Genomic DNA, 26,709 nt, shown 5'->3' with positions numbered 1-26,709 from the left:
GGAGTGGATGGGGTCGTCTGCTCTTCTGTTTTTCGTGTGACTTTGGGCAAGTCCCCTGTTCTCTCTGGGACACGTCAGCTCCCCAGTTAGATAAGACCAAAGCAATATTGCTGTAGCTTGAGGAACAGCCAGCATTCGCAAAGCCCTTGGGACTACAGGTGGGGCCATAGAGAGTCCTGAACTTGGTCCTGGTGCATTCGCTGACGCTCTGACTACAGACCTTCACTCTAAGATCCAGTAGGGCTTGGTCTTACAGTCACCAGGGTATGCGACCAGATGCAACAAGCTCAAAATGTTCTTTTGGTTTTGTTTATTTGGTGTTTTGTTCTTGTTGTTTATTTGTCTGTTTCACTGTGAGACCTGACTAGCCTAGAATTTACTATGTGAGTCAGGCTGGTCTCAATCACAGAGATCCACCTGCCTCTGCCTCTGGAGTTCTGGGATTAAAGGTGTGTTTCACCATGCCTGAAAAAACATTCTAATAGGATTTATACCCAGTGCTACTATGCCTTTCAACCCTTGTCCAGGCACCGAGACCAAGATTCACCCGGTCAGTAAGAGTTTGCCTCCCTCACCTGATTCAATGCCCCTCACTTGGCTTCAGTTGTGGAGTGTCAGAGCAGGAAGGAACTCTTCAGGACCCCAAGGTGTGCCCCAAAAGTCTGCTGCAACTCAGCCTCTTCCCTAAGCTGCCTGCTACTTTACACTGTAGAAGTGTTACTAAGCACCCATCCCACGTCTATGCTATGGAATAGGAGGCCCAGGGTTTCTGGTGTGTGCCAGGAAGAAACTGAGGCACAATCTGCATGCCCCCTGCTTGTGGAGGAGAACTGGCCTGCTGAATCTTCTGCTTCTGGCTTTGAGTTTATGGTGAATGAAGCCACGGGAGAGAGCATGGCTGCTCACCATCACACCAAAGGAGAGAACTATGGCTTGACCCCAGTGTCCCAGATCCCCGTTCAGTAACCCTCTTTCTGCCTCACTCCTTATCTGGGTCTCTGCAAGAGCTATGGACTCCCTTGGCCTTCTGAGTTTGGGGGTTCCGATGAACTCTGACCATAAGACCCTAAGAGCTTCCCTGAGCATTGCTGAGGTTTAAGCTGTATCCTGGCTGTGCCAGCAGTGTCAAAAGCAAGGGGCTTCACCACTGGAGACACGTTTCCCCGGCTGTAAAAAGGCTAAGAATGCGTATTCCTCTGAAGAGGAATAAGACAGAGCACACAGTAGGCACTCAGCATACATTTCCTGATTAATCTACCTACCGAAACACTGGTCCCTCCTTCTCTGCCTGCCTCTAGGCTCTGCCCCAGCAGGTTTCCAGCACTGAACTTGAGAGGCACGCACCCTCACATAGCAAGTGTTTTCTATTAACCTGGAAATGGAGTCTGGATTGCTGCAGGCCTTGTTCCAGTGCTTCTGGGACGAGCGAGCAGGGAGCTCAAAGAGCTTTTTCTACTGCTACAAAACATATCATTTTGGTTTTACGAGCCCCCGGGTTCTAGGATGTCCATAAAAGTTACTCCAGTCGCATCATCTCTCAGATACTTAATGAGAGGTGGAAAGCCAAAATACGAAGCTGTGAGCTGACTCCCCCAAGGCCTACTCCGCTCTGCCACCAGGTCTGCTCTGCCCCAGGTCTGCTCCACCCCCGGGGAGACATTGTGCTACTCCAATTGGAGTCACAGCCTTCGTCCGCTACTGCAGACAGATGGGATTTTTGCCGTCCTCGCTCACTGGCTTGTTGCTGAACAGAAACAGCCATAGGGACAGATGCCCTGTCCCACATCCAGCGAGGCTCACCTTTTGGACCGCTGAAGGACCTGGGGGGCCTCCATGGCTGAGAGGTTGGGCTTGGCTCTGCGAAGCCAGCCTGTGAGGTCATAGCGCACAGGGTCCAGTCCCAGCTGGTGGAATAGCTCACACTGAAGGGGCTGCTCACAGGTCCGCAGCACAGGGGGTCCTGGAACGAGACGGGGACACGAGCATTGGGGGTCTGTCAGGATTGTATGCACTCTGTTCACATACCCACCACCAAATTTAAAATGGTCAATGTGTTTCTAGACAGCTAAAGCCGGCAGTTCCTGGTGTACACACTCTCTGCAGTAGTGAGGTGCATGCCTCACTTCCAGATCTGTTCCTTTTTGTGTTCTTAAGCCCCAGATGCCTATTCAGCCCAACATCAGAGAACACACATTCTTCCTGAGTTTCCCATATGTACCTAGCTGTCACCTGGGTCATGATTTACATCAGGTTTGGTTTAAACCGACTCATGTTTTCACAGGCACATTCTTTTTAAAAGAAGTGTTTGACTGTGAACCTGGTGTGAATAAGATCCATTTCTTCCCACCATGTGTGGAGATACATGACTGTTAAATACTTTAAAACATACATCCATGGGCAATCTAGACCCCTCTGAAGTACCACGAGTCAAACAAAGGCTCCTTTGGGAGATAGTGAACCCTTGTAAACAAGAGATAGGATCAGAGACACAGAAGGCCTGGCCTTGGGGTTAGAGGGAAAGCAGATTCACCGGAATGCTCTCTCCAAGCCTTAGTTCTCTGGTCTGCAAAGTGACGCTTAAATAATACATACTTCCCAAGGTGGGGAAGGGTCAAAGTCTGCATAAAACATTAGCTAGCACGTGGCACGTGGTACTCACTGAGCAAGCGGCAGCCTTGCCTCCACTGTTTACTAAAGTTAACCTTTGGATGTTGCTTTAGAATCAGGTTTATCTCTCTGTCCTTAGTGCTCAGTGTCATGCTTGGCATATGGATTGTAGGAAGCATTGGGGATGGGTGGATGAGTGGATGGTCACTACTGGGAGATAAAGCCTTGTCTTGTATTATTTCTGTTCTTCGTTAACTCCCCCATAAGACTGGATCTCCAGGCAGGGTCTTTTCAGCCCTTTCTATTCAACCCCTAGAACAGAATGCATGGCAGAACTTGACAGTCTAGGGACACAGGTTCCCTGGAGACTCCCCCAACCCTTGTTGTGCTCTGTGGTGCTTTGAATGAGAATGGCCCCATTTAGGCTCATAGATTTGAACACTTGGTTATCAGGAAATGGCACTATTATTTGAAGGATTAGGAGGTGTGGCCTTGTTGGAGGAGGTGTGTCACTAGGGGTGGCCTCTGAGGTTTCAAAAATTCCGTTCCAAGTCATGAGTCTCTCTTTCTACTGCCTGTGGATCCAGATGTAGAACTCTCAACTTCATCTCCAGCACATCTGCCTGCATGCCACCATGTTCGTTGCTATGATGAAAATGGACTGAACCTCTGAACCATTAGCCAGCCCCAATTAAATGCATTCTTTTGTAAGAGTTGCTGTGGTCATGGTGTCTCTACACAGCAACAGAACAGTGCCTGAGACAGTCTCACTGGCCTGTAAGAGGACACTGGGCAGAGGTCATAGTACCCATTTATTCTCAAGAGCTCAGAGCTCATTAGAAAGATCTGGGGATAGGGGAGTCTTTGAAACAAAAATTTCTGAATTAACATGTCTGTCCTGGACCATTCAGGACAAAGGACAGAGTCTCCCCTTGGGAACAGAGAGCCTTGGAGCATCCAGCTCAGAGTACCTGGGGTTGAACAATCAAGCCTAAAGGAAGAAAGGTTTACAGACTTTAGTGGGTTCTTCCTACCCCAGCCACGCTCCACAAGACCCTTCTAACCCGACTTCCAGCCTCTTTGCTTCAAGAATTTCATTTCATTGGTAGTCACACCAGGGCTACTCTAGGGACTGCCTCTGTGAGGAAGCCAGCCCAGCTCTCATCCTGCAGGAGCCGGCCTACCCTGTGATGGGGATGTCTGATGGAAAAGTTTATTAAAAGTTTTATTAAAACTGCATTTAATAGATGTTAGCACATGTTTGTGACCTCCTAAAACAGACCCAGGTACTGTGATTGCCTAGCAAAGAAGTCAAAGCCTTTCCCAGCCGGTATAGACAGACTCCCACATTGAGGCAGGACGTGCCCCCATCCCTACCCCTGCCTCCCTTACCATCCGCCCCAGCCAACTTCTTCTCAAAGGCTGTGCGCAGACGCTCAAGCACCACACTGTCACTGGAGCCTTCTACCCGGACCTCTTCATCCAAGACCCAGAAAAGGCCCCTGGCATCCTCAGAACTTCTTCCGGCCGGTAGGTGGACCTGGTAGGAGATGCAGTGTGTGCGATACTCAGTTCTGGACACTCTTCCTAGCCCTCAGGACTAAGCATGCCTGCTGGGCCCTGTGATCCTGCTCAGCCTTCACTCTCATACTGAAGCCAAGAGCTGTCTGCAAAGGGTATGACTCCTCCCCACCTCCACCTTTATGACCCTGGACAACCTACCGTATCCCCTCTGAGCCTTGATTCCCCACGTAAAATGGAGCCTGGAAAGGCCTTCCCCAGAGGGCTGCCCTGGGGACTTAAGAAGCGTGTGTCTGCTTGTAATTCCTCCCCAGTCACACAGGAAGCTACAGCGTGTGCACAGTCGGCCCGCCACACCACTCCCTCTTAGAAATCTTGGTGTTTTGTTATACTGAGATCTCAAGGAATAAATTTAAAGAGATAAGCACTCAAGGAATATTCTAGAGAAAATGAACTTGATTCCATAGCGAACAGGGAATTTTAAAGCTACCCGTAGCAACCTTCCAGGAGTCCCATGGATTTGCCGACTGGTATATGAGAGAGACCTGGTGAGGCTGAGTTGGCACAAGGAACAATGGGCTGAGTGATGCTGGGGATCAGATGTGTCAACACCCGCCAATGTCGTGTGCCTGGGGCCCTGGGCTGCCCACCCACTGGGGCTCTCAGAACTGAAGCAGGGCTCTGATGACATTTTAGTCTCTAAAGCCTGGGGCGGGCAAGGGACCCAGTCGGGATCCCATGGTGGCCACAGAGGCAAAGCCTAGAGGACCATTGGCCCTCATTGCTGGAATCAAGATGGACAGTTGGTCCATCCTTACTTAGGAGAGGCCCTCAGAAGCCACAGGTCGGGTCCCTCTGACCACTGTACTCTCCCAGCTGACCCTTCGACAGATGATGGGCTATGGAGGAGGAGCCTTCACAGGGCCGCTGATCCACTGTGACCTGAGGAGCAGCAACTGTCGTAGGCAGCAGGAGACAGGATGAGGGCTGCAGCCTGCCATAGCCCGAGGCAGGGCAAGGGCCACTGACAGGACCTTCTGGTCTCACTCAGTGGCAAGTGCTTTCTGTTCAATGTTTCGGTGAGGTTATACCCACTCAGAGAAATACACCGTCCCCACTTGGAGAAGGGGAACCCGAGGCAGAGAGAAGTGAAAAAATGGGTTTAAGCTCATCAAGACTGAACCCATGCCTAGACTGCTCCATAGCCCACGAACTTTCACACTAAAAAACAAAGGGCAGAAAACAAAAATAAGAAGCTAGGGTCACAGGTCAAAGGTCTGTGACAAGGGTGAGCTGGGGTACAGTCATCGAGTTCTGGGAAGGAGGAGGATGTCGGTGAGAGCCCTCTCCCACAGAGGCCTGTCTGCCTCCAAGGTCGCTCCCTCCCTCCATTCTCTGCAGCCAGGATCTTCAGCTGAATCCCAGGCGGCTCCAGTGGGAGCTGCTGCAGTCCTGACACGTTTGGCCCATGTGAATCTGCTGTAAGACTTAGCACAGAACTGAGTGCATGCCTTAGGCTTCGGGGCATTTCCATGTTCACAATCCACACCAGTCAAGGTCTGTGACTATCCCTGAGGAACCCTAGTTCAAAGAACTTGGAGAATGGGCACCAACAAAGCCTGAGAGCCCCAGGGCCCTGGATGCTCTCTTACCTGGGAGGGATTATGATCCACAACAGCCACCGTAGTTCCTGGGGATGGCTCTGGGAGGTCAAAGTGCACGGGAATGCCTTCCTGAAATTCATACGATAATGTATGTTAGTTCCCTCTGTAAGTTCAGGGCTTTAGGGGGAAAAGTGAAGTTTCCAGAATAGTTAAGCCAGCCTTTCGAAGTTAGTTTTAAAATTGTGAAATGTATGTAGCAAACCTTTGCCCCCTGACCATGTGTAGGTGGGTGGCACTGGGGGCACAGTGCCACCGTGCAAGCATCCTGCTGTGCTCCGGAACTGTTTAAAGTTAACAGTGCAGATGACAACAGCGTTCAGTGCACGCCGGAAGTTCCCGTGCTGGGAAATAAAAAAACAGCCTCCACACTTCCTGCATGCTAAGACTGCAGATCTCCCACCTTCCCAGCCTAGGACTTCGCTGTCAGCACCCCACAAAGAGGCATCACCCGGCGTGTGTATCCTTTGCTGACTGTTGCATGTCACTTCGCAGAATGTCTTCAAAGTTTGCACACACTGTAGCAGCAACCAGACCTAACTTCTAACAATTGGGCGATGTCCCATAGAACCTGTCAGCCATGTGTTTTCTTGGTATGTTCCTGCACAGAGCAGTAGGTTGGTGACCTAGCACAGCCCCCTGTCTGCAGTGGCTAGTGCTGCTAGGAACACGGGTGTAGAAACATCTCTGCAAGAATGCTTGGCGCAGGCCCTAGAGCTACGCCCAGACCAAAGTGCTGCCCTGGTTCCCCAGACACTCCTGAGCAAGGACAGAAGGTCTCTCGTGCCATGTCTTCAAGGCAGTGTATTCTGCAGATGTGCTATCTCCAGTGATCACAGATATAAGACTATCAACTCTCCGTTTTCCATGTGATGAAATCAAGGGTCAGAGAAGGTCACCAGGTTTCCTAAGGCCACACAGCCAATCAATGCCATTAGACTGGGACTCTCCAACCTGTAGTTATTCTTTTGTGTCTGATCCATGTTGGCTCCAACTAAAGGAATAGCTGAGTCCAAGCCCCTTATCCTCACTACCCCCGCCCTGAGCACTCACTGGAGGAGAACCGGGTAGTGGATACACACTGAGTCCGTCTGAATACGTTCTCTTTGTTGTCTGCTCAGGGTTAGTGCATTCCTCTGTGCTGACAGTGTGAGTGTGCCCCCTCTGATGGCCAGCATGGACATAGGAAGAAAGAGGCCATTCGGAGGCGACTGGGCCTTATGTGTTCCTGGCTCACGTGCTAAGAATTTATGGAAATCCCCACAGAAGACATGTGTCCAGGAGCATTAGAAGTGACTGCCTGTCCCCCAAAGGGTGGTCAGCCCTGTGTCTGTACACAACAGCAGCTTGTGGGGAACCATCTGCACCAGGGCAGAGGCGGAGGTAGCCAGACCTGGAGCAAGGTAACTGCTTATCCTGGTAAGACCTGGTATCGTGCAGGTGACTCGGGTCAGTTGGCCTCACCCCTGGGCACAGGCCTGGGAGGCCCCAGTCCAGCCGACACACACCTCTCGGTATCTCTCCAGAGTAGGAGCAAAGGTCATGTGGTAGAACAGCAGCTGCAGACGCTCCTGGGCATAATTGTAACACAACTCCTCAAAGGTGGCCGCCCGGTCCTTGCCCTGGTGCCGAGGATTCTGAAAGCCTGGAGAATCAAGCACCATGATGGAAGCCATAGACAGATGGTGGGAGGAGAAAGATCTGGGGAGAGAAAAGATCTGTGGGTTCGACCCTCCCCTAGCAGAGATGGAGAAACCGAGGCAGCATTCTAGGTGGATTTAGAGATCTGGCAGTTCTGGCTCTAAACCCAAGCTCACCACGTATAGGCTGTGTGACTCCCACCCCAGGCGACCTACTTAACCTCTCTGAGCATGGCTTTCCCCAGATGTTACATGATGACAGGAGTGAGTTGGTCCAGGGCTGCAGGAAAGGAAGTAGGTTTAAGTGTCAGCATGTCTCATGAGGCAAGGATGCAGCAAGCTTTCAGTCAATGTGACTTCTCCATCGGGATCTACATCAGAAGCCACCAGAGAAATCCCTCTCTTTCCCCATAGCACACTGAGCTGAGAAATCACATTGTGTATGTTTTCACTTCCCTGGATACTTCCAATGTTTCTGTCTGGACAGACAGCCCAGACTGCTTGAATCAAAAGGCAGAACGGAAAGACTCCTGAAGCATGGGCTGCCATTCTATTCTGCCACAGAGGGCTGTGTGTCCTGGGGAGCCGCCTGAGCTCTCTGGTGCTGGGCCGTGAAATGATTCAAGGCAGAGGCCAGCTCTGAAGGCTTCTGGGAGAATGGGACATCACACCACACCCACTGCCGGGACCACACGGCTTGTTCTCTGATTGGTGCTCAGCAAAGTCCTCTACTCTCGCCATCAGATCTGGAGAGCAGGCTTTGGACCTTAGTTCTCCATTCTCCTTATGAAGATTTTTCTATCTATACAAAGGCAGCCGCCACAGAGGCGTGCATGAGAGGAGGGTGGAATTGGGGAGGGAGGCACCTCCCAGAGCCCGTAATGGACATGGTGACCTTCCTTCTCAGCAAAGCCTCTAATGTAGAGATGCTGGCAGGTCACGGGCGGGATAGGTGGCCTCTCTGCTTCCCTTCACTCCAAGCTCACAGCCCTCCCTTCCTCGAAGCACAATGATCCCTCAGTTTCTAGATATGGTGCCTGTGCCTCCCAGTGGATGGCAATTACTCAGATAGCGATAAAGGGAGCTGATTCCAAGGCCCTAGCAACTGGAGATCCCGGCTGCTCGGTTGCTACGCAGCAGCGGCTCATCCCTTAACAGGATTCAGAAGTCTAATTATGCTGCGCACTCTTGCAGAGAAGGGGACCCCCTCCCCGTGCTCCCCGCGGGTCATGCTGGAGCTGCTCAATGGACTTCTGAGGAAGATGGACTCAGAGCAGCCTGGCGTTTTCCCTGGACTGACACCCCACAGGCCGTCCTGCTAGTCTGTCTGTCCTGCTCGTCCCCCACACCCAGAAGGAAAAGCTAGAGAAATAAATGATGAGGGCAGCGCGCTGAAAGGCAGCAGCAGAGGGCAGCATCTCACTGGCTCCCCATCCACACCTTGTTCTGTCTCATCTGCGCACTGGGCCCACGTGAGAAGAAGACAGCTCAAGGCAGGGCGAATCATTAGGGCTGTCCCCCGCCCTTAGCAGGTGTTACCAAATCCGTAAGTTTTGTTGGGATGTGAGTTCACGTGTGTGCGTATGTGTGTATTTGTGTATACATATGTATGCATGTGTGTGTACACATGTGTATATCTGTGGGCACGTGTGTGCGTGCATGACCACGTGTGTCCATACATGCATATGTATGTGTGTGAACACATGTGTGTGCACATGTGAGTGTATGTGTGTGTGCGTACACTCTTGTGCCCATGCATGCATGCATGTGTATGCATGCGTGTACACATGTGTATATCTGTGAGTACGTGTGTGCGTGCATGACCACGTGTGTCCATACATGCATATGTATGTGTGTGAGCACATGTGTGTGCACATGTGAGTATATGTGTGTGCGCGTACACTCTTGTGCCCATGCATGCATGCATGTGTACGTGTGCATATGTGTGTGTACACATGTGCATTTATATGTATGTGTATACAGAGGTCATGCCACCTGATGTTGTTCTTCTCCCTGCTTTTTGAGGCAGGGTTTCTCACTGAATGTGGAGCTTAGGGCTTTGTTTTGCCAACAGTCTGCCTAGCCTCACCTCCCCAGGGTGGGGATTACAGGTCTTTGCTTCCATGCCTGGTTTTTTAGGTGGGTTCTGGGCTCTGGACATTGTCCCTCTTGCTTGAGTGGGAGAATTTTGCCTTTTGATCTGCATCCCCAGGTCCCACGTCCCCAGGTCCTGTGCACCAAGGTCCTGCTCTCCCAGGTCCCACTGCTGGGATTTTCACTGTTAGAAATGTACTTCAATGTATTGTTCCTTTGTTCTAATGTCCCCATAAGCCCAGAGGCTCACAGCTTTCAAGTTGTAGAAACCAGAGGAATAAATGGAGTTAGGGAAGTCACACAGCAAGGGTAAGATTTAAGGCCAGCTTTGCCCTAGAAATCTCTCCTCTGTTTGCAGTATTTCACTCTGAAAAATGCCCCTGGTTTGTGCCCATTACACACTGCAGAAGGCCTGGGTTCAGTCTGACAGACCACCGTTACCTGTTGATGAGGGAGACCACAGCCACGAAGAGCTCTTCGTACAGGCCAGAGGCCATCCCCTCCACACATTCCGCACCCGTCATCTTGAGCCCTGGGATGAGGGAGACAGAAAATGATTAACGCTTGGAGTCCATGACCTCTCCCAGGGCCAAGAGCATCGATACCAAGCAGCCAGGGACACCAGAGAGAGAAGCCACATCCCTCAGTGCTCAAATAAGGTGTGTGTGGTTTTAAGAAAGGTGCTAACAACCTAGTGAGACGCCAGTGTCTCCCCTAGCATGTGCCATGTCTCTCCCGGTGCCTCACATGCTCCTCAGAGAGCAACTGAACCGGTTGGATGAGAGTGGTTCCCACAGGCTAACACATCTGAATATCTGTCTCAGTTGGTGGGACTACATGGAAAGGATTAGGGGGTGTGAACTTGTGGGGTGAGATGTGGTCTTCAGGTATTTCAAAAGACTTAAACCATTCCCCAAGCTTGGGGCTTGAGATGTAGCTTTCTGCTGTTTTTCCAACCTGTCACCTGTCACCATGCCAAATGCTTCTTCTTCTAGAAGTTGCATTGATAATGGTGTCCTATCACAATGGTAGGAAGGGATACGCCACTGTATTTTGGACATGGCGCCACATTCCATGCTCAGTCCTCAGGCTAGCACTACCTCGAGGTGGCAGGAACTTGAAAAAGCAGGGCCTGGGGGGGGAGCGGTTCTAGGTCACTAGAAGCATGTCCTGGAATGGTGGGACCCTTGATTGCTCTCTTAGTTCAAATAACCCTTCTGAATATGACCGGCTCCCATCCTTTGTACAATAGAGAAAGCTGACTGTGGGGTTGGGGAGCCAGTCCCAATCTGGGCATATAGCATCACTTTTATACCAATGCTTTATAATTATACTTTATATCCATTTTTTGCTTTCACGGTCTTTATTAGTTTAAACTATGTCTCCCTTCTGAGACTGGGAGTACCCTGAAGTGAGGAACCATCTTTGGGGTTGAGGCTTTAAATCCCTGGCACCAGGCACAGAATGGAAGTGTGGATGGCGTGCGTGGTGCTCGTTCCTCTGGAAGCAGTCACGGCTTCACACTTAGACTCAATCACTTCACTCCTAAGATTTACTCGGGTGAAATCTTCTGAGAAACACAGAAGTCTGGGTTCACAGAGTCTTCCAACTGTTTGAATTGGCCAGAATCACTTTGTTGAGATAACTTGGCCATTCAAGCAGAGCGAATGGTGAGATAATTGGACTCTGTCAGCCCAGAGGCACAACTTGGACACAGAACAGTGGGAAATGGCAGAAGATCTCTCTCCAGCGCTGGGGGTAGGGAGGTAGCAGGCCTCAGACTTGACTGAACACAGGGCACGAGTGTGTCCCATGAAAGCAGCTGGCCTGGATGAGGCTGTACAACGGAGAGCAGCCAGTCACAGCTCCTGACCTTCCGCCCAGTTCCTGTCATAGAATTAGAATCCATTTCCCCTCAAGACAAATATTTCTGCTTCACATTCTAGACAGCCTGCCCACTGCTGCTCCTAAGCAGTTCCCATCCCTCCTTTATCTCCATCCCCACCCTGGGCTGTTGCTAGGCAACCCACAGCCTCACAACATTGATCTGAGGCATACAGGTCCCTTGCCTGCTTAATGTCTATCTCTGAGACCTTTGTGGATAGACCAACTCAGACTCAAGAAGTGGTGTGTCTGTCTTGTGTGCCTTCTGCACATGTGTCTTTTCATGTATGTGGCACACCTTGTGCGTATGTGTTGCTTACCTATGCATATGTATTGTGTGCACACATATGTGTACAGGGTGTGCACACACAAGCTTGCCATTCACGTGTGTATGAGAGGAGACAAACAGAAGAGCCCTCCACCTTATTGGAAGATAGACAGCTCCAGGGACCCACAGGGACCCACAGGACAAAGAGGTTTGTCCCTAAAGGAAGTTCACACAGCCCCTCCTCCTGATCACAAACCCTGCAGTCTGACACAAAGCACAACTCTGTCTTCTACAACCACAGCCTCGGGACCATAGAGAGTCACCTTCATGGGTACAGCCTCTCATCTGTCCTTCACCAGTGAAAGACCCAAACTTTCCCCATGGCTCCTCAGACCCAATCCAAGATGGCGCCCCAGAACTTCCGTGTCACCTCCGTGTGTACCCTAGACCCAGCATCTGCCCCATTCCCCTTGCATGTAGCGGTGTGTGTGTTTGCGTGTGAGTGCATGCATACGTGCATCAGTGTGTGTTTGTGTGTGAATGTATTGTGTGTGCATCAGTGTGTGTTTGTAAATGTGTTTGTGTTGCATTTGTGTGTGAGTGCATTTGTGTGTGAGTGCTTTTGTGTGTGAGTGTGTGTGTGTGTGTGAGTGTGTGTGAGTGTGTGTATGAGTGTGTGTGAGTGTGTGTATGAGTGTGTGTGTGAGTGTGTGTGTATGAGTGTGTGTGTGAGTGTGTGTGTATGAGTGTGTGTGTGAGTGTGTGTGTGTGAGTGTGTGTATGAGTGTGTGTGTGAGTGTGTGTGAGTGCGTGTGTGAGTGTGTGTGTGAGTGTGTGTGTGAGTGTGTGTGTATGAGTGTGTGTGTGTGAGTGTGTGTGTGAGTGTGTGTGTGAGTGTGTGTATGAGTGTGTGTGTGTGTGAGTGTGTGTGTGAGTGTGTGTGTATGTGTGTGTGAGTGTGTGTGTGAGTGTGTGTGAGTGTGTGTGTGAGTGTGTGTGTGAGTGTGTGTGTATGAGTGTGTGTGTGTGAGTGTGTGTGTGAGTGTGTGTGTGTGAGTGTGTGTATGAGTGTGTGTGTGAGTGTGTGTGTGAGTGTGTGTATGTGATTGCACCCTATTTTTTGAGACAAGGGCCCCCCACTGAGCAGTAACTCACGGGCTCAGCGGGCCCCGGGGCCTTCTTGCCTCTGCTTCCTCGGGGCTGACACACACTACTGTGCCTAGCTTTTAGGTGGGTCCTTGGGAACCCAAACTCAGGTTCTCACGCTTGCATGGCAGGAACTCTGCCCCCTGAATCATGTCCCTCACCTATGGTTTCTTACAGGTTCTCAGCTCTCCTCGTTGCAGCTCAGCTTTCCAGCTGAGATTTCCTGAGGACAAGCCTCGTCCTCCGTCATTAAGCCACTCTCCAGCTTCCCATCAGTCATTGCAACTGTGTATGCTGATAGGTACCTGCCCTTCATCCTCTCTCCCACATCCCCCCAGCTCCAGATCCCCCGGCCTTGCTCTCATCCTCACACAGGTAGAACTTCCTCCTCTACCTATCAAGCACTCCACAAACACAAACCACAGTGGAAATACATCAGCCTCTGGGCACAGCCTGATGTCCCCTCTCCCAGCACAGAGGACCCACCCAGGACTCGGCAGCCTCCATGGTCAGTGGCCGGAGAGAGCTCTTTGATCATAAGCATCAGTCAGGGAGGAACCGTTTCCTTTTCCACCAACACTGGCATTCCCTAGCCTGGCACTTGTGCACAGAGCAACTCTCCTCTCTTGATGAACATGTAGAAACACGGAAAGCATGTAGCGCAGCCACCAGCGCAGTCTCTGCAAGGAGCTGGGCACCTAGAGTGTGACCTTGGGTGCTTGGTACCTGAGCAAGTTTCGTTGTCCTCCAGGCCCTGGCGCTGCGGCCCTGATGTCATCTGCTCGAGAATCTGCCGCAGGTGGTGCTTGAAGGTGGCGGAATTCAGTTCCTCGTAGTCACAGCCCAGGGCCTCAGCAGCGCGGCTGGCCCACTCAAACCGCATGAACTGCTTCCGGCCCACTGTGCGGAGGACAAGGAAGATGTGGGGTGAGATGCCAGGCACAGGGTGGCTGCATGCCCAAGAACACCTCAGGGAGTCCTGCCACTCTTCCATCTACTTGGTCTTTTTTTTTTCAAGCTAATAAGGGAAACACTCTAAATGGAGAATGGGGTAGAATTAGGGCCTATCCACCCTTGTGTTTATTTATGTGCGCATCTACTGTCTTTTGACCCTTGCCTGCCCAATCAACCACCCAAACACTTACCCAGTCCACCCAGCCACACATCTAACCAGTCACCTGCATGCTCAGCACGATTTACAGAGCGCCTTTGACATGACAGAAAGTCACTCACAGTGTCTGCCTCATGCATCTGCCTTACAGTCCAGGCAGGGAACTGGGCAAGGAGCAAGCAGTCAGGCAGACAAGGGAGATGAGTTCAGGCGGTTCATACCGCAAGGAGACACTAAACCAGAATAATGGACAAAGAGAGATGGATGTCCGCTGCCCAGAGGAACCCTGCAAAGATGCGACAGTGGGCTTGGGCTGTGACCAGCGAGGAGCTTGGAGGTGAGGAGGAGGTGAAAAGCCCGGGGAAGAAGTGAGAGAGCTGTGTGAAAGACAAGCAGTCCACCTGGAGCACAGCAAGGAGGGCAGCAAAGTGGGGTCGTCAGAGAATCACGGGGCACCATTTAAAACACTCCCTGACTGCAGCACACACGGTGCTCACAGATGCGGTTAAGCAATAGTGGGTGAGAAACCACCCCGCAAGATACCGCGAGGTCGTTTCCAGTGCTGGTGCAATGAGAAAAGTGAGGAGGGAGGGCAGGGTGGCACGGCCCCGCCGGCCAGGTGCTGCCACCAAGCCTGAAAGACCCCAGTTCAGTCCCCAGACCCACACGTCCGAATGAGAGAACCAGCGTGTGCTTGTTGTCTACGCATGCCACACAAAGAAAACAGATGTTTTTACATCTTTGAAAATTACATGACGAGCAGGAATGTAGTCAGACAGAGTGAAGAATTGACATTTTCTAAATTCCCTATAGTAGCTGTGGACTGATTTGTGACCCAAATACAAATAACTGACTCATTAAAACAAATCACAATGTCTCCTGTCTTCTCACAAACCACGGCTCCCTGCAGACATCCCTCTGCCCCCCAGGGGCTGCCAGGGCCCAGTGGGCCAAGGAGACATCTGAACAATCAGTCTCGGGGCAAAATTGGAACCCTGTGGGAGAGACTCTGCCTGAGACTTTAGCCAGTGGTACCTGGAGAAGGTGGCAAATAACAGCTGCTTGCTGGGTGTTCCTGTGGGCCAGCTATGCAGGAAGTTCACCTCAAATGCCACTTTGCAAGGACGGTGAAACTGAGACCTGAGGAAGTCAATCAAAGATGATGACACAGCTGATGGTGGTGGTGACGATGGTTGCCATGACGATTGCAAGTGATGGTGATGATGGTGTTGGTGGTGATGGTGGTGATGGTGATGGTGGTGATGGTGATGGTGGTGATGGTGGTGGTGGTGGTGATGGTGGTGATGGTGGTGGTGGTGGTGATGATGATGGTGATGGTGGTGGTGGTGATGGTGGTGATGATGGTGATGATGATGATGGTGATGGTGGTGGTGATGGTGGTGATGATGATGAAGTTGATGGTCATGATGGTGGCGGTGAGTATGGTGTCAACAATAAAGGTAGTGTAATAGTTAAGCTTTATTGACCTTCTCTTATTTAACATGCTGTATTTTTTCGCTCCCCTCCTTTGGAACTTGGGAGTCTATATGATGTCCCCATGTTGCCATGGGGAAACCTTGGTAGGTGTTAGCCCATCCCCCGTTTGTCATCACTACTAAATTTTCAAAGCTTTCTAGCACCATTACCGTTGGTGCATTTTTGTGGATTGTTTCTCTGAGACAAGGTCCCACTACCCAACCCATGCTGGCCTGAGCTCACTATACCGCCTGGAGCCGCAGCCTCCCTCCTTCACCGCTGCTATAGAGGTGGGTGGTCATTGTCACCTAAAGATGCAGAAAATGACTCAGAAAATCAGCAGACAATAGACAGCCACTGAGAAGAAGAACCTGTTGTCGCCAAAGCCATCCTTCAAATGTCACCTTTAGGAAACTCAGCATGTCCTTGGGTCCCCCAGATCCACAGTCCCTGATGGGACTTAGTCATCTGTTTCTCTTAGACAAACACATTGTGAAAGTCTCTAGTGAGAGTCATTGTCACCTGTCACAACAGAAAGCAGGTGCCAGCAGGCCATTAGATTCTAATTAGATCCATTGTCTCCCAGGCTGAAGCCAGCCAGCTCTCTCTTTGTTAAAAAGGGAGCTGAGCAGACAAGAGAGAGAGGCTGGACAGCCCATTACTCCTGAAGAGGCTTCCTTCTTCCTGAGCACGGGGGCTGCTCATACTAACAGGAGGTGACTTCTCTCTGTGGGTGTCTCTCTTCCTCTCCTGGCCCCCACCACACACATCTGCTCTGGAGTCCCTGCCCCCATCACACCTGCAGTGACTTGTCCAGCCTCAGGGAGCTGATGAGGCTGGGGAGGGGATGGGGTGAACTTTCTGGGAGGAGCTGAGGGTTCTGAGGTTGTCTTCTAGGCTCTGTGGGTCCTCCTGGCCTACAGACACATTTCCAGGGTCTGTTGAAGGGTCTCCAGCTAGTGAAGCCAAAGTGGTCTGAAGGGAACTTGGTTAGTAGCATAGGAGCTTGACTAAAACCTGACTCCTCTGTCTTTGATCAGACAGGGACAGTGGCCGCAGCCCATCCCAGGAGTGCCAAGAACTCAGAGGGGGAGAGAGACGACGGAACTGGGTGAGATTACCAGGAAGAAACAGCCTTAGATTCCAATTTTCACCGCTGCCTTTCTCAGTAGTAGCCAATACTCAGGAAGCTGCACAGTTATTACGATCCGTGAAAGATCAGAAGAGCCCCCAAGGTCTTTTTAGAAGGGCACGAGGACAGGGTGGAGCCCCCACAGGAGTGCCCAGCTCACTTTGACTGCAGTTTCACCTGTAAACTCCAGGGGGCGCTCGTTTCCAGGTTCCTGCAGGGCAGGGCACCCCCTGCAGGTCTGCTGACTGCTTCAGGAGATGGCTGTGTACCAAGGAGACTGCTAGTGTCCCCTATGGGAGCCCTCAATTGACTAAGGCTACTTCTCTACTGAGAGGAGGTCCTGTGTTAGCTCAGTGTCTGTTACTAACTCCCTCCAAAACCAGGGACACTGTTGTGCTACTCAGAATGTCACCACTGAGATTGCAGTGGAGGGTAGGGAGTGGCATGGAGGGGGAGGGGATTCCCAGCATCTGGAGGAACAAGGCTTTTTGGGTTTGATCCCTTCCTCCATGAGGCTATCAGTTAACAGTAATGATAATTGTTGAGATTTGAGTACAGGGTACATGCCAGGGACTCTGCCTGGGCCTTGTCTATAATACAGTTTCTCCTCCGGGAGAATGCGCAGATGGAAAGACAACTACGCATGACACGCTCAAGCTTACTGTCCAGGGGATTACAGGAAGTGGCCCGGAGCCTGGCCAGGCCCCTGTGAGGAAGCTATTTGGCTCTTCTGCCATCCACGGAGAAGCAGAGAACTGAGAGCCCACTGTTGTCACCAGGCTTCTGCCTTGGCCTTGGGATGAGTAAGGAATGAGTCCAGGGGTGGATGAGCTTCCCGGTTGATGGCCAGTCCTGTTCACCCCGCCCTTGCCTCCCTTCCCAAGACTTGACGGATAGGAGTGCTCCTCTGCCCCCGAGGAGCCAGCTGTATGGACCATCAGAACAGTGGGACAACATCAGTCTGAAGATAAAACCAAAGGGAGCTGGGCAGAGGGGCAGAGAGGCTCCGTCAAAGAGAGAGAGATGAAAAGCAGTCCTGCCAGGAGAGGGTGGGCCTCTCCTGCTGTGGGCTGACGCTCTTCTCATTACCTTCTAGGGGTCCAGAAGCTGTACCTGAAATATCCTCTGAGAACAGAGGTCACTCCCAGTGTGTATGGATTGCCAGCCATTTCTTGGGTGTCTGGTGAGAAACGACAGGCAGCGCCGTCTCTTACTCACCGGATCTCCAGCACAGCCCCTCCTGGCCTTCTAGCCTCACATCACACAAGTACCCTTGACCTTGAACTCTCACCCTAGCATCAGCCAAGGCTCTGGAGGGACAGCAGGCCATCACCACAGAAACCAATGTCTAGCTGGGCTTCCCTTCAAGTGAAGGTAGCCCAGGAAAGAGTCCAGAGAGGAAGGCAACCTCTCAGCAAGCTGCCTTCTTTCTGACACCTTAGTTTATTCCCCAGAGGCTACCCGCAAGTCTGACTGAGATCAGTCTCAAGCCAACAGCAACGCCGGGCCAGGCAGGGCTGACTCGGTGATTCTCAGTGACAACAGAGGTATGGAACAGGGCAGGGTGGCCTCAGAGTTGGATGTCAGTCTCCCCAAAGTTCATTGAACATACTCTAGGAAAAAGGGACAGAAATGGCTTCATCAGTAAAGGGAGGGCCTGAGTTCAGATCCCCAGAACCCATGGGAAAAGCCTGGGGTGGCAGTATGGGCCTGCAGTCCCAACACTGGAGAGGTGGGGACGGAAGCCTGGCCTTGGCCAGTTAGTCTAGCCAAAGCAGAATGCCCAAGATACATTGTTTCAAAAACACTAAGGTGGAGAGAGATGGAGGAAAGCAGCCAAAGTCACCTTTGACCTCCAAAATCACAGACAGCTGTGCATACACACCGAGGAAAATGATTCCTATATCATATCCTTGTCACAGCCTGGCTATGTGTCACAGCTGCGGGACTTCTCGTAGTCCTTAGAGCAGTTTCTGTGAGCCTCCAGCAAGGGACATTCTTTTTATTAACCCAGTTTAACCTTAGAGCACCTTCACAGAGCCTTCAGCAGTTCCCGTGTCCCATCAGACACTGGTCTGGGAAATTCTGGCTCAGCTGAAGGAGCCCCGATGGTTACTCTGTCTCCATAGTCACCGGCAGGCAAAGCTTAAGCAGAGAGAATAAAGGAGTGAGATCGAGAAAAGGAAGTTGCAAGAGAAGATCCTGGGGCTGCAGAGTCTATGACTCAAATCTACCTGCAGAGGCAAGGTTTGAGGACTCCGGGAGGGGAGGAGGAGAGTGGGGGCAGGAGGAGAGAGGGAGGGAGAGAGTCAGCATGCATGCAAGTGCACAATGGCATAGCTATGTCCCTGCACACAGTGGGTTCAATTGCCATCAATTACTGTGACCTCCTGCATTTATTAATAACCGAGTTATTTCTCCTTCCGACAATAGCTGAGTTGTTCCTGATTACTCAACATTATGGGGCTTATTTATAACACCAGAGCATCTGGCTCCCTCTGCCTCACACAGAGATTTACAGTTCTGAAGCCTGGGAAGACTGTGGCCACCTGCAGAGAAGAGATAAGCTCAAAGGATTGTGGTTGTGGTTGCTGCAAGTAGAACAGGAGTTAGCTCCAAGGACAAAATGGCTGGTTCGAATCCCATCTCTACCACTTGGTGCCACAAATGAAAATGAAATTTATGCCCTGGCAATGCTGACGCATGCATGGGTAGCCTGTATATGGCGGTTCTGTGCCCTGGCAATGCTGAAGCATGCATGGGCAGCCCGTATATGGCGGTTCTGTTGAACTTGTCCATACCAGTTTTCATGGTCTGAGTTAATGAGGATGATTGACCAGGTTTCTTCCTCTAGGTGCCACACAATGTCCTAAAAAGTCAGGTTGACTCCCAGATATTCAGTTTCATTCTCCTCAAAATGAGGACAGCAACCGTCAGAAGAGAGCATGTGTGAAGACTTGTAAAGATTGTGGGTACATTGGATCTGCACCCCAGAACCACCACCCTCATGAAAGATACATCAGGAAGAGCTTGTCCTAAGCAGAAACACTCCAGGAACTGAGTCTCTGACCCAAATTCCAGGCAAATGCTGTCCCGGGCACCATGGGAAGCGTCACCCCCTCACTCTTACAGAGCTTCCTGCTACACAGAGCTTCTATCCTAACAATTTGCCCACCCACGTGATTTCCTCCGGCAGCTTTGGAGGAAGCTGGCAAAAGCACCAGGCTCTGCTGCTTGCACATCTGGACAAAACCATCCAGAAACTGCTGCTGAGTTACATCTGACCCGCAGGGATGGGCATCATGGCTAAGGCTGCGATGGGGAGTGGGGTTGGGGCCGCAATGGTGTTCTGGGAGGTGACTTAAGGTGGGGTAACTTACAGCCCCAGAAGGTGTTGGTGAAGGGGTCTCAGAGGCTCCAGTGTGCTCTGTGCACTGAGAATTCACAAGGGGAGAGGAAGAGGCCCTAGGGAGGTCTCTGGTACCAGCATAACCAAGACTTCAGTGGGGAGTGGCTGTCAGGGACTCATCATGATGCTGGGAGACTAGGAAGAGCCAGAGGCCAGAGGTCCAAAGACTTTTGTTATCATTGTGATATCTCAAGTAAGAGATGTCCTCTTTCTGGGTCTTGGTCTTTTTATCTGTGAAATGGGTTGATCGCTTTCCCATTGGGTCATTTAAGAGTAAAGTTAGGCACTGGATGTAAAGCCAGCTAGCAGTGTCCCTACACAGAGGACACAGCTGTGGAGCAGAATGCTCAGGGAGTCCTCAGTCAGAGGGTGCCGCACAAAGTGACAGCAGGACCAACAGCACCGAGGGATTAAAGCGAATCCGTGAGTGACTTGCCTGAGGCCACTCTGCTAGAAAAGAAAGCACCAGGAGGGACTTGGATCTAACTGGGCGCAGTCCAGAACCCTTTCAGCGGCTGCATGCTCTTTGCAACAGCTGGTCACATGGGTCACTCCACAAATCCCTTTGGAGCGACTTAATCATCACCATCATCACCATTACCCTTCTCAGAACCATCTCTGCCATCAGCATCACCATGATGGTTAGCACCACCGTCATCACCACGTATCAACACCCCTTCCTGTGGCTGTGGAGCTCTTCAAGCGGCACTTAGCACCCGGTGAGCACGAAGGGACATCATGGCCTGCTGGACCCCAGAGGCCCCTCGCTGCCACTTCTACACTCACCCCCAAGGCCAGGAGCTGCCGGAGCTCTGCCTTCCAGCCCCAGCCACTTCGGGGAGTTCATTTTTCAGAAACTTCTAATTGTTTCCATCCCAGAGCAGCCATCCCCGCTTAATGAATGAATTCAATATGCTCAGAAAATGCAGAATAAATCCTTGCCTGGGGCCCAGAATAGGCCTGCTGCACAGCTGCTGGGACGGAAGCCAAGCTACCAGCTGGGGCAGGGCAGACAGGCACAGACTTGGCCTTGAGAAGCCCATGGGAAGAAGGGACTGGGAGAGGCCGGGTCTCATGACAGATTGATGGGATCGCCACGGTACCCAGTCACGTGCCAGCCCATGGCTGTCCATCTACCACACGGGGACTGGGATTTAGGTGGGAACTCAGACCCCAGGCCTCACATAGAGAAAGAAGAAAGAACCAGATGTGCAGATCCTGCACGGTACAGCTCCAGAGCCCGGAGCACTCTCCCTGTGTCTGTCTCATAGGTTCAGCTGCCTGCAGGACCCTGTGGACCCACCCGAGAGTGCTGCCCGCCCGGAACTCTTCTCCTGTCCCCAGCATCACTGCCCTTTCCGTAATCAATCCGTGTAGTCTGGAAAAATGAAGGCAGGGTCCCAGGGCAGCTGGGGGGTCTGCTGTAGACATAGAGGAGCGGGGGAGGGAAGAGAGGCGGGATAAAGAGATGGTTCAGTGAGTAAGGGCACTGTTGCTCTTGTAAAGAACCTGGGCTTGGTTCCCAGCATCCATGTGGTGGCTCACAACTGTGTATAACTCCAGTACCAGAGCAACTAAACCCTCTTCTGCTCTGGCCCCCCCAGGCACCAGGCATGAATGTGATACAGACATATACATGCAGGCAAAACACCCACACACGTAAAATGACTAAACTGAAAAGGAAACGGTAAGAGAAAGGAGGAGTAGGGGGAGAAGAAGGGAAAGGGGACTTGCAGCTTCATCTTGTGACTGTGACAGTACCAAGACCAGAAGCCACTTCGGGGAGGAAAAGGCACAGCTCGGGTTGTCCACCGGGTCCTGGGTGCAGCCAGAAGCGGGGTGTGAAGCAGCTTTACTGGTTGGTACTGAATCCTTTCGGAGTGTTTCTGTTGTTCAGAGACACTAAGTGTAGACAGAACCACAGCCATGAAACAGCAGAGAGGGGCGCCCTGGACAGAGCAAGGAAGTCACTGCCCTGTGCCCGTGCTTGCTCCTGTGCTCAGGGGCTCCCAGCCTAGAGCGCATCTGCCCACCTCCTCCAGCTCCACGTGGACTGACTCCATTAGTGTCCAGAAAGGATGGGGTGCTGGGCCCTTGTTGTTAGTGACACTGCACAGTGCGCCCCTTGGGCCCCCAAATTACAGCCCCATTCATTCAGCCATCATCGTTATGAGGTGGCGGGAGCTGACTGTAGCCTGTGCTCACTTCCCTCCCATCACCAGCCCTTTATATATGGTCCGACTGTGTCGTGCACTAAACGACGCGTCAGTGCTAAGCAGGCTCGTGTATGTAGTGAAGGCAAATAAATTAAGCATGCTTCTGGCCCTCAGGAGAATAGAGGCCAAGCCACATAAGCCATAGACATGAGCTGCCCTCATTCCGGCTTGCCAGACCGGATTCTATTTGCTGTGGTCCTCTTTGTCCGGTGGTGAGGGTCAGCCGGCACAGTGACATATGGCTCCACTTTCTGTGGAGAGCCATGGGACCACAGGGAATGGGGAGGAGTGAAGACAGGCCCACGCTCCCTCACCAGGTAGAACGTCCGGCTGATAATATTCACATAAGTATTAAGGAAAACGGCAGGGCTATAAATGGTCAGATTAAAGAGAGTCAGTCCTGCAAGTGTATTGACATGGACATTTACTGTCACATTTTAGAGATTGAGAACATTGAGTCCCCAAGGACAGAGAATTGTACCAGTTGGAAAGATGAGCCTGGCCCTGGGAGCACCCACAGTCTCAACTTGGAATTGCCCCCCCCACACACACACACATTCTGCTCAGCTCAACCTCTTCAGCAGAGTACTATAGGGACATCATAGGATTGAATGGAACCAAGGAAGGGCCCCTATGAAAGTGTGGTGCTCTGAGCACCCAGAATGCACCTTGGGATGAGCATAACCAGGCAGCCTCAAGGAAACTTTAGAGACAGCCCCTGAGCTCAACATTGCAGGATGCTGTTGTACTTTGGAACCACAGAACATCTCTGAGCCTTGGTATCTGGAGCTATGGTGATCCCCTTCTCTGTCCGCCAAGTCATCTTTGAAAACCAAGAGACAAAACCACCCACCCACACTGGCCTTCGATGGAGCGAAGGAGTGGCCAGATTATTCATGGAGACACTTTTGTTCAAAGAGCACTGCCATGGCTTTTAGGCTTATGCAACCAGAGGCCCCAATATAGAGAAACAGAGACCAGTGCGTGTTCCAAGAGCAAATAGATTACCCCTTTTAGAAGTGTCCTTGGGAGACATGAGAAGACCCAGGTCAGTCTCTGTCCCCTCAGAAGGAGCTGGGCAGTGTGTGGTAGGACATCCCTGAAGCCATCAGAATCAGTTTACAGAGCTGATTCTTACACTACACCTGAGAAATCAGCAGGACCCAGTGAGTCACACGACCAGCTCAGTGACAAGCACAGCATATGATACACAGCACTGACATCCAGGGACAATATTAGGGAAGCCAGCGCTCTCATCTCTGGGGGTGGAGTCTGCCTCCTTTGACCTTTGACGCTTTTAACCAATAGAACAGGACAAAGTACCACAGCTCAGGAAAGTGACAGTTTCCAGCGCTGTCGTGATAAACTTGTACTTGGGGTCCCGGAGCCTTGAGACCCCGTGAAGCCCAAGCTTCCCACATGGAGAGACCTGACACCATGGGCAGAATGGAGCTCTCCACTCAGCCCAGGACAGCTTGACATGCATAGCTTCTATCAGCCACATGCAGAAAACAGCCACATGGGGAACCTCACGCCAGGGACCCCAAGGGGAGTGAGCCCTTTGAGTTTACAAATGCCCCAACTCTTAGGATGTAATAAATCATGATGAAGCCCCAGAGTCTGAGGTTAGCCCTCACAGAGGTACAGCACACATATACAGACAGGAACCCTGGATTCAACTGGGTCTCAAGGGCCTGTGCCCTGACCATTGTCTTACACAGAGGAGCTCTGCAGAGGGAATCTGAGCCTGTCACTCACCAGCACCTTTAAGTGGAGGGACACTGTGCATGGTCACTCATAGGAGGCATTTCACAGCTGCACCCCGTGGAGCCTGCCTAGCGTCAATGCCACCAGGGCAGAATGGAGACCAAAGAGCTCACAAAGACAAGAGAGTCCCAGCTCTGCGGACGTTTGTAGCACATGGCATCTGTGCACTCCCTAACTGTGTCACTGTGGTGGGACAGCCTGTGGGGAGGAGCAGATGGCCTGAGACCCGGTCTGGTGGCCACCAAGGGAGGTCGGAGAGAAGGCGAGGACCAACCCCGGTTGCGGCTGCGTCACGGGTCACAAGAGATCCACACGACCTGCAGGGCTTGGCTTTACCTGTGAATTGCCACTGGGACAATCTTTGCCACCCCACTCCCCGGGTTGTGCCTAAACTGCAGAGATGTCACACAGCCTGTGACCCTGTGACCGCTCATCTCAGGAATCACAGGAACCCAGGGGTGCAGCTGCCATGTGGTATCCGATGAGAAGCTCCCATTTCCTCACGTAGAGAATATAGGCAGGCAGGAGTGGGTGTGTATGAGCCCCACGTGAGTGCCTACTCTTGTGTAAATGTTGTGTCACTCCTGGTGTAACCACCATGTGCACATAGTGCAGGCCCTCATCAGCCTACTCTCACGTGTACATGTTTGTGTGCCTGTGCACCTGTGTGCTGTGCATACGGAGGGCAGAAATCAGCATCAGGTGTTCTTCCTGTCTCTCTCCATCTTCTTCTTCGAGACAGAGCCCCTTGCTTGATCAGAGAAACCAGTGTCCGAGATAGACTGTATGGTCAGCAAGCCCATCAGGGATACAAACGACAGCCACCATGCCAGCTTATGTGGGTGCCAGGGGTCCAAGTTTAGGTGCCCATGTTTGCATGGCAAAGCTCTTTACCACCCAAGCTTCTTCACAGCCTCAGCCCATTTAACAGCAAGGAAACTGAGGCAGCCCTCCCCAGCAGCCTCTCCACTGTAGTAAGTCCACGTATGCAAGTGTTCTCGAGGCTTCTGGGAGCATTGGTGCGTGTGTGGCTACACTGTCACTTTGCAGAGCCCCCACCCAGGCACGAGACCCCCCCCACACACCTTCCTACCCAAAGCATGCTGGTTTCAAGGCTTCCAAAGCAGGCTGAGGAGGCACAGGCAGGATCCCTGATTAATGAAAATGAGCCTAATATATTTCAGAGCGATCCTGTTGTGACACAAGGCAGAGGCGTTTACACACGACCGTGGATTTTTAATAGCTGATTCTAGAACAACCCATTATGAAATCTTCCAAAGCAGAAAAATACAGTAAATCACGGGGCAGGGCTTCCGGGCAGACTGACACGAGCTCTCCGTAAAATAATGTAGAGGGTGGGGGGGGGTGGGGGTGGAGGAAATTACTGCCATAACCATGAGTTAATAAAGTATTTATAGACATGGATTTCTCTCTTAACATCCTGAGCATGTCCACGCGAGGGAGCGTCTGAATGTACATCCAAGGGGATGCCCACTAACCCAAGAGGAGAGGGAGTCGAGTAGAGCCCCTCTTTACCATGGCAGGTGACTGCAGTCTAGCCCAGCTGGAGACAAAGAGCATACCCGGTCGACACAGGAAGGCAGGACCAGCTGTCTGCTGGACTGGTCCTCTGCTTTCTCCTTTTCCTCCTCACCCTCTTCCCCCTCACCCACCCCCTCCTCTTTCTGCTGAACCCGTCCTAGAAGGCAGGGAGCCTCCTCCAGACAGCCCTGCCCACTGTGTGCAGCCTGGAACTGTCAGTCAAGGACTCCTAGCCTATCAGAGCTGAGAGTTGATCACATGAGCAGCTCTAGTCTCTTTCTTCTTTCTAACTCTTGGTCTTGGCCCCCACTACTTTGGCTGCACTCAAGACAAGACCAACCATGGACACCCAAGGATCGGTGTTCTTAGAAGTTACAGAAAAGGAGATGAGAACCCAGAAGGAAGTACACGTGACGGCAGAAACAGGATAAGGTAACACTGCTAAAGGGAAAAGGCCAGAGACAAAGACTGGAGAGGGAGGTGCTCCCATGAGCCTTCACGGGCGGCACATAGCCTGCTCCAGATACCTGGCATTCAGCACTGACAGAGGAGAGGCTGGACTCCTGTTCTTTATGTCATCAAGATGTGGACATTTGTCATAGTGCCACAGCAGTGAGAGAGACAAGAAACCATTGCAGCAGTCCAAACACAGGTGTGTAAATAGACAAACGCCTGTTGTAAAGAGTTCACAACAAGGGCAGTGGCACCAGGGCATCAGTAGGAAGGAAAGGGCCAAGGTGCCAAAGCCATGGAGACACTGGTGATGAGACACAACCAGGAAGCTGTCAATCACAGACCATGGGGATGAGTGGTGGAACCCAGCCTGTGGGATGGGGACACTCGTCTATTGCATGGGCAACCTCAACTCAGAGCCTAAGGCTGCTCTGGGCAGCAGAAGCCATGGCGAATTCGTCATTAAAATTACATACAACCAGGCTAGAGGGGTGATACGGTGTGCAAAGTCCCTGCTGCATAAGCGTGAGTCCATTCCAGCACTCATGTGTACAAGTCAAGCATGGTGGCCTGTCGCTAACCCAGAGCTAGAATGCAGAAACAGGGGCATCTTCGGGACACAGCAGCCAGTCTGCCGTGACTGGGCAGCTCCAGGCCAGTGAGAGACTGTCTGAAAGCTCAAGGTGGACAGAACCTGAGGAAGAAGTCCTAAGGCTTCCTCTGTCCTACAACACACATACACATCACATACCACATACCACACACACACATATACATATGCA

General features: G+C 51.7%; 1 protein-coding gene across 1 annotated transcript in view; it reads right to left on the bottom strand.

Annotated features, from left to right (window-relative positions):
* The window catches only part of Myo18b (myosin XVIIIB), a 191,843-nt gene that overhangs the window by 145,437 nt on the left and 19,697 nt on the right, over positions 1 to 26,709 (bottom strand). The window contains exons 12-17 of the mRNA XM_038344547.1: positions 13,548 to 13,721; positions 9,965 to 10,055; positions 7,298 to 7,490; positions 5,781 to 5,861; positions 4,000 to 4,147; positions 1,801 to 1,960 (exon numbers count right to left, since the gene is read on the bottom strand). Of these exons, the coding sequence (XP_038200475.1) occupies positions 1,801 to 1,960; positions 4,000 to 4,147; positions 5,781 to 5,861; positions 7,298 to 7,490; positions 9,965 to 10,055; positions 13,548 to 13,721 (847 nt within the window). The remainder of the gene's footprint in view (positions 1 to 1,800; positions 1,961 to 3,999; positions 4,148 to 5,780; positions 5,862 to 7,297; positions 7,491 to 9,964; positions 10,056 to 13,547; positions 13,722 to 26,709) is intronic.

The sequence above is a fragment of the Arvicola amphibius genome, chromosome 10 (genome assembly GCF_903992535.2).
Source record: "Arvicola amphibius chromosome 10, mArvAmp1.2, whole genome shotgun sequence".
In the NCBI taxonomy this organism is placed as follows: Eukaryota; Metazoa; Chordata; class Mammalia; order Rodentia; family Cricetidae; genus Arvicola; species Arvicola amphibius.
The sequence above is the reverse complement of the archived record's forward strand: the minus strand, read 5'-3'. Positions and strand labels throughout refer to the sequence as shown.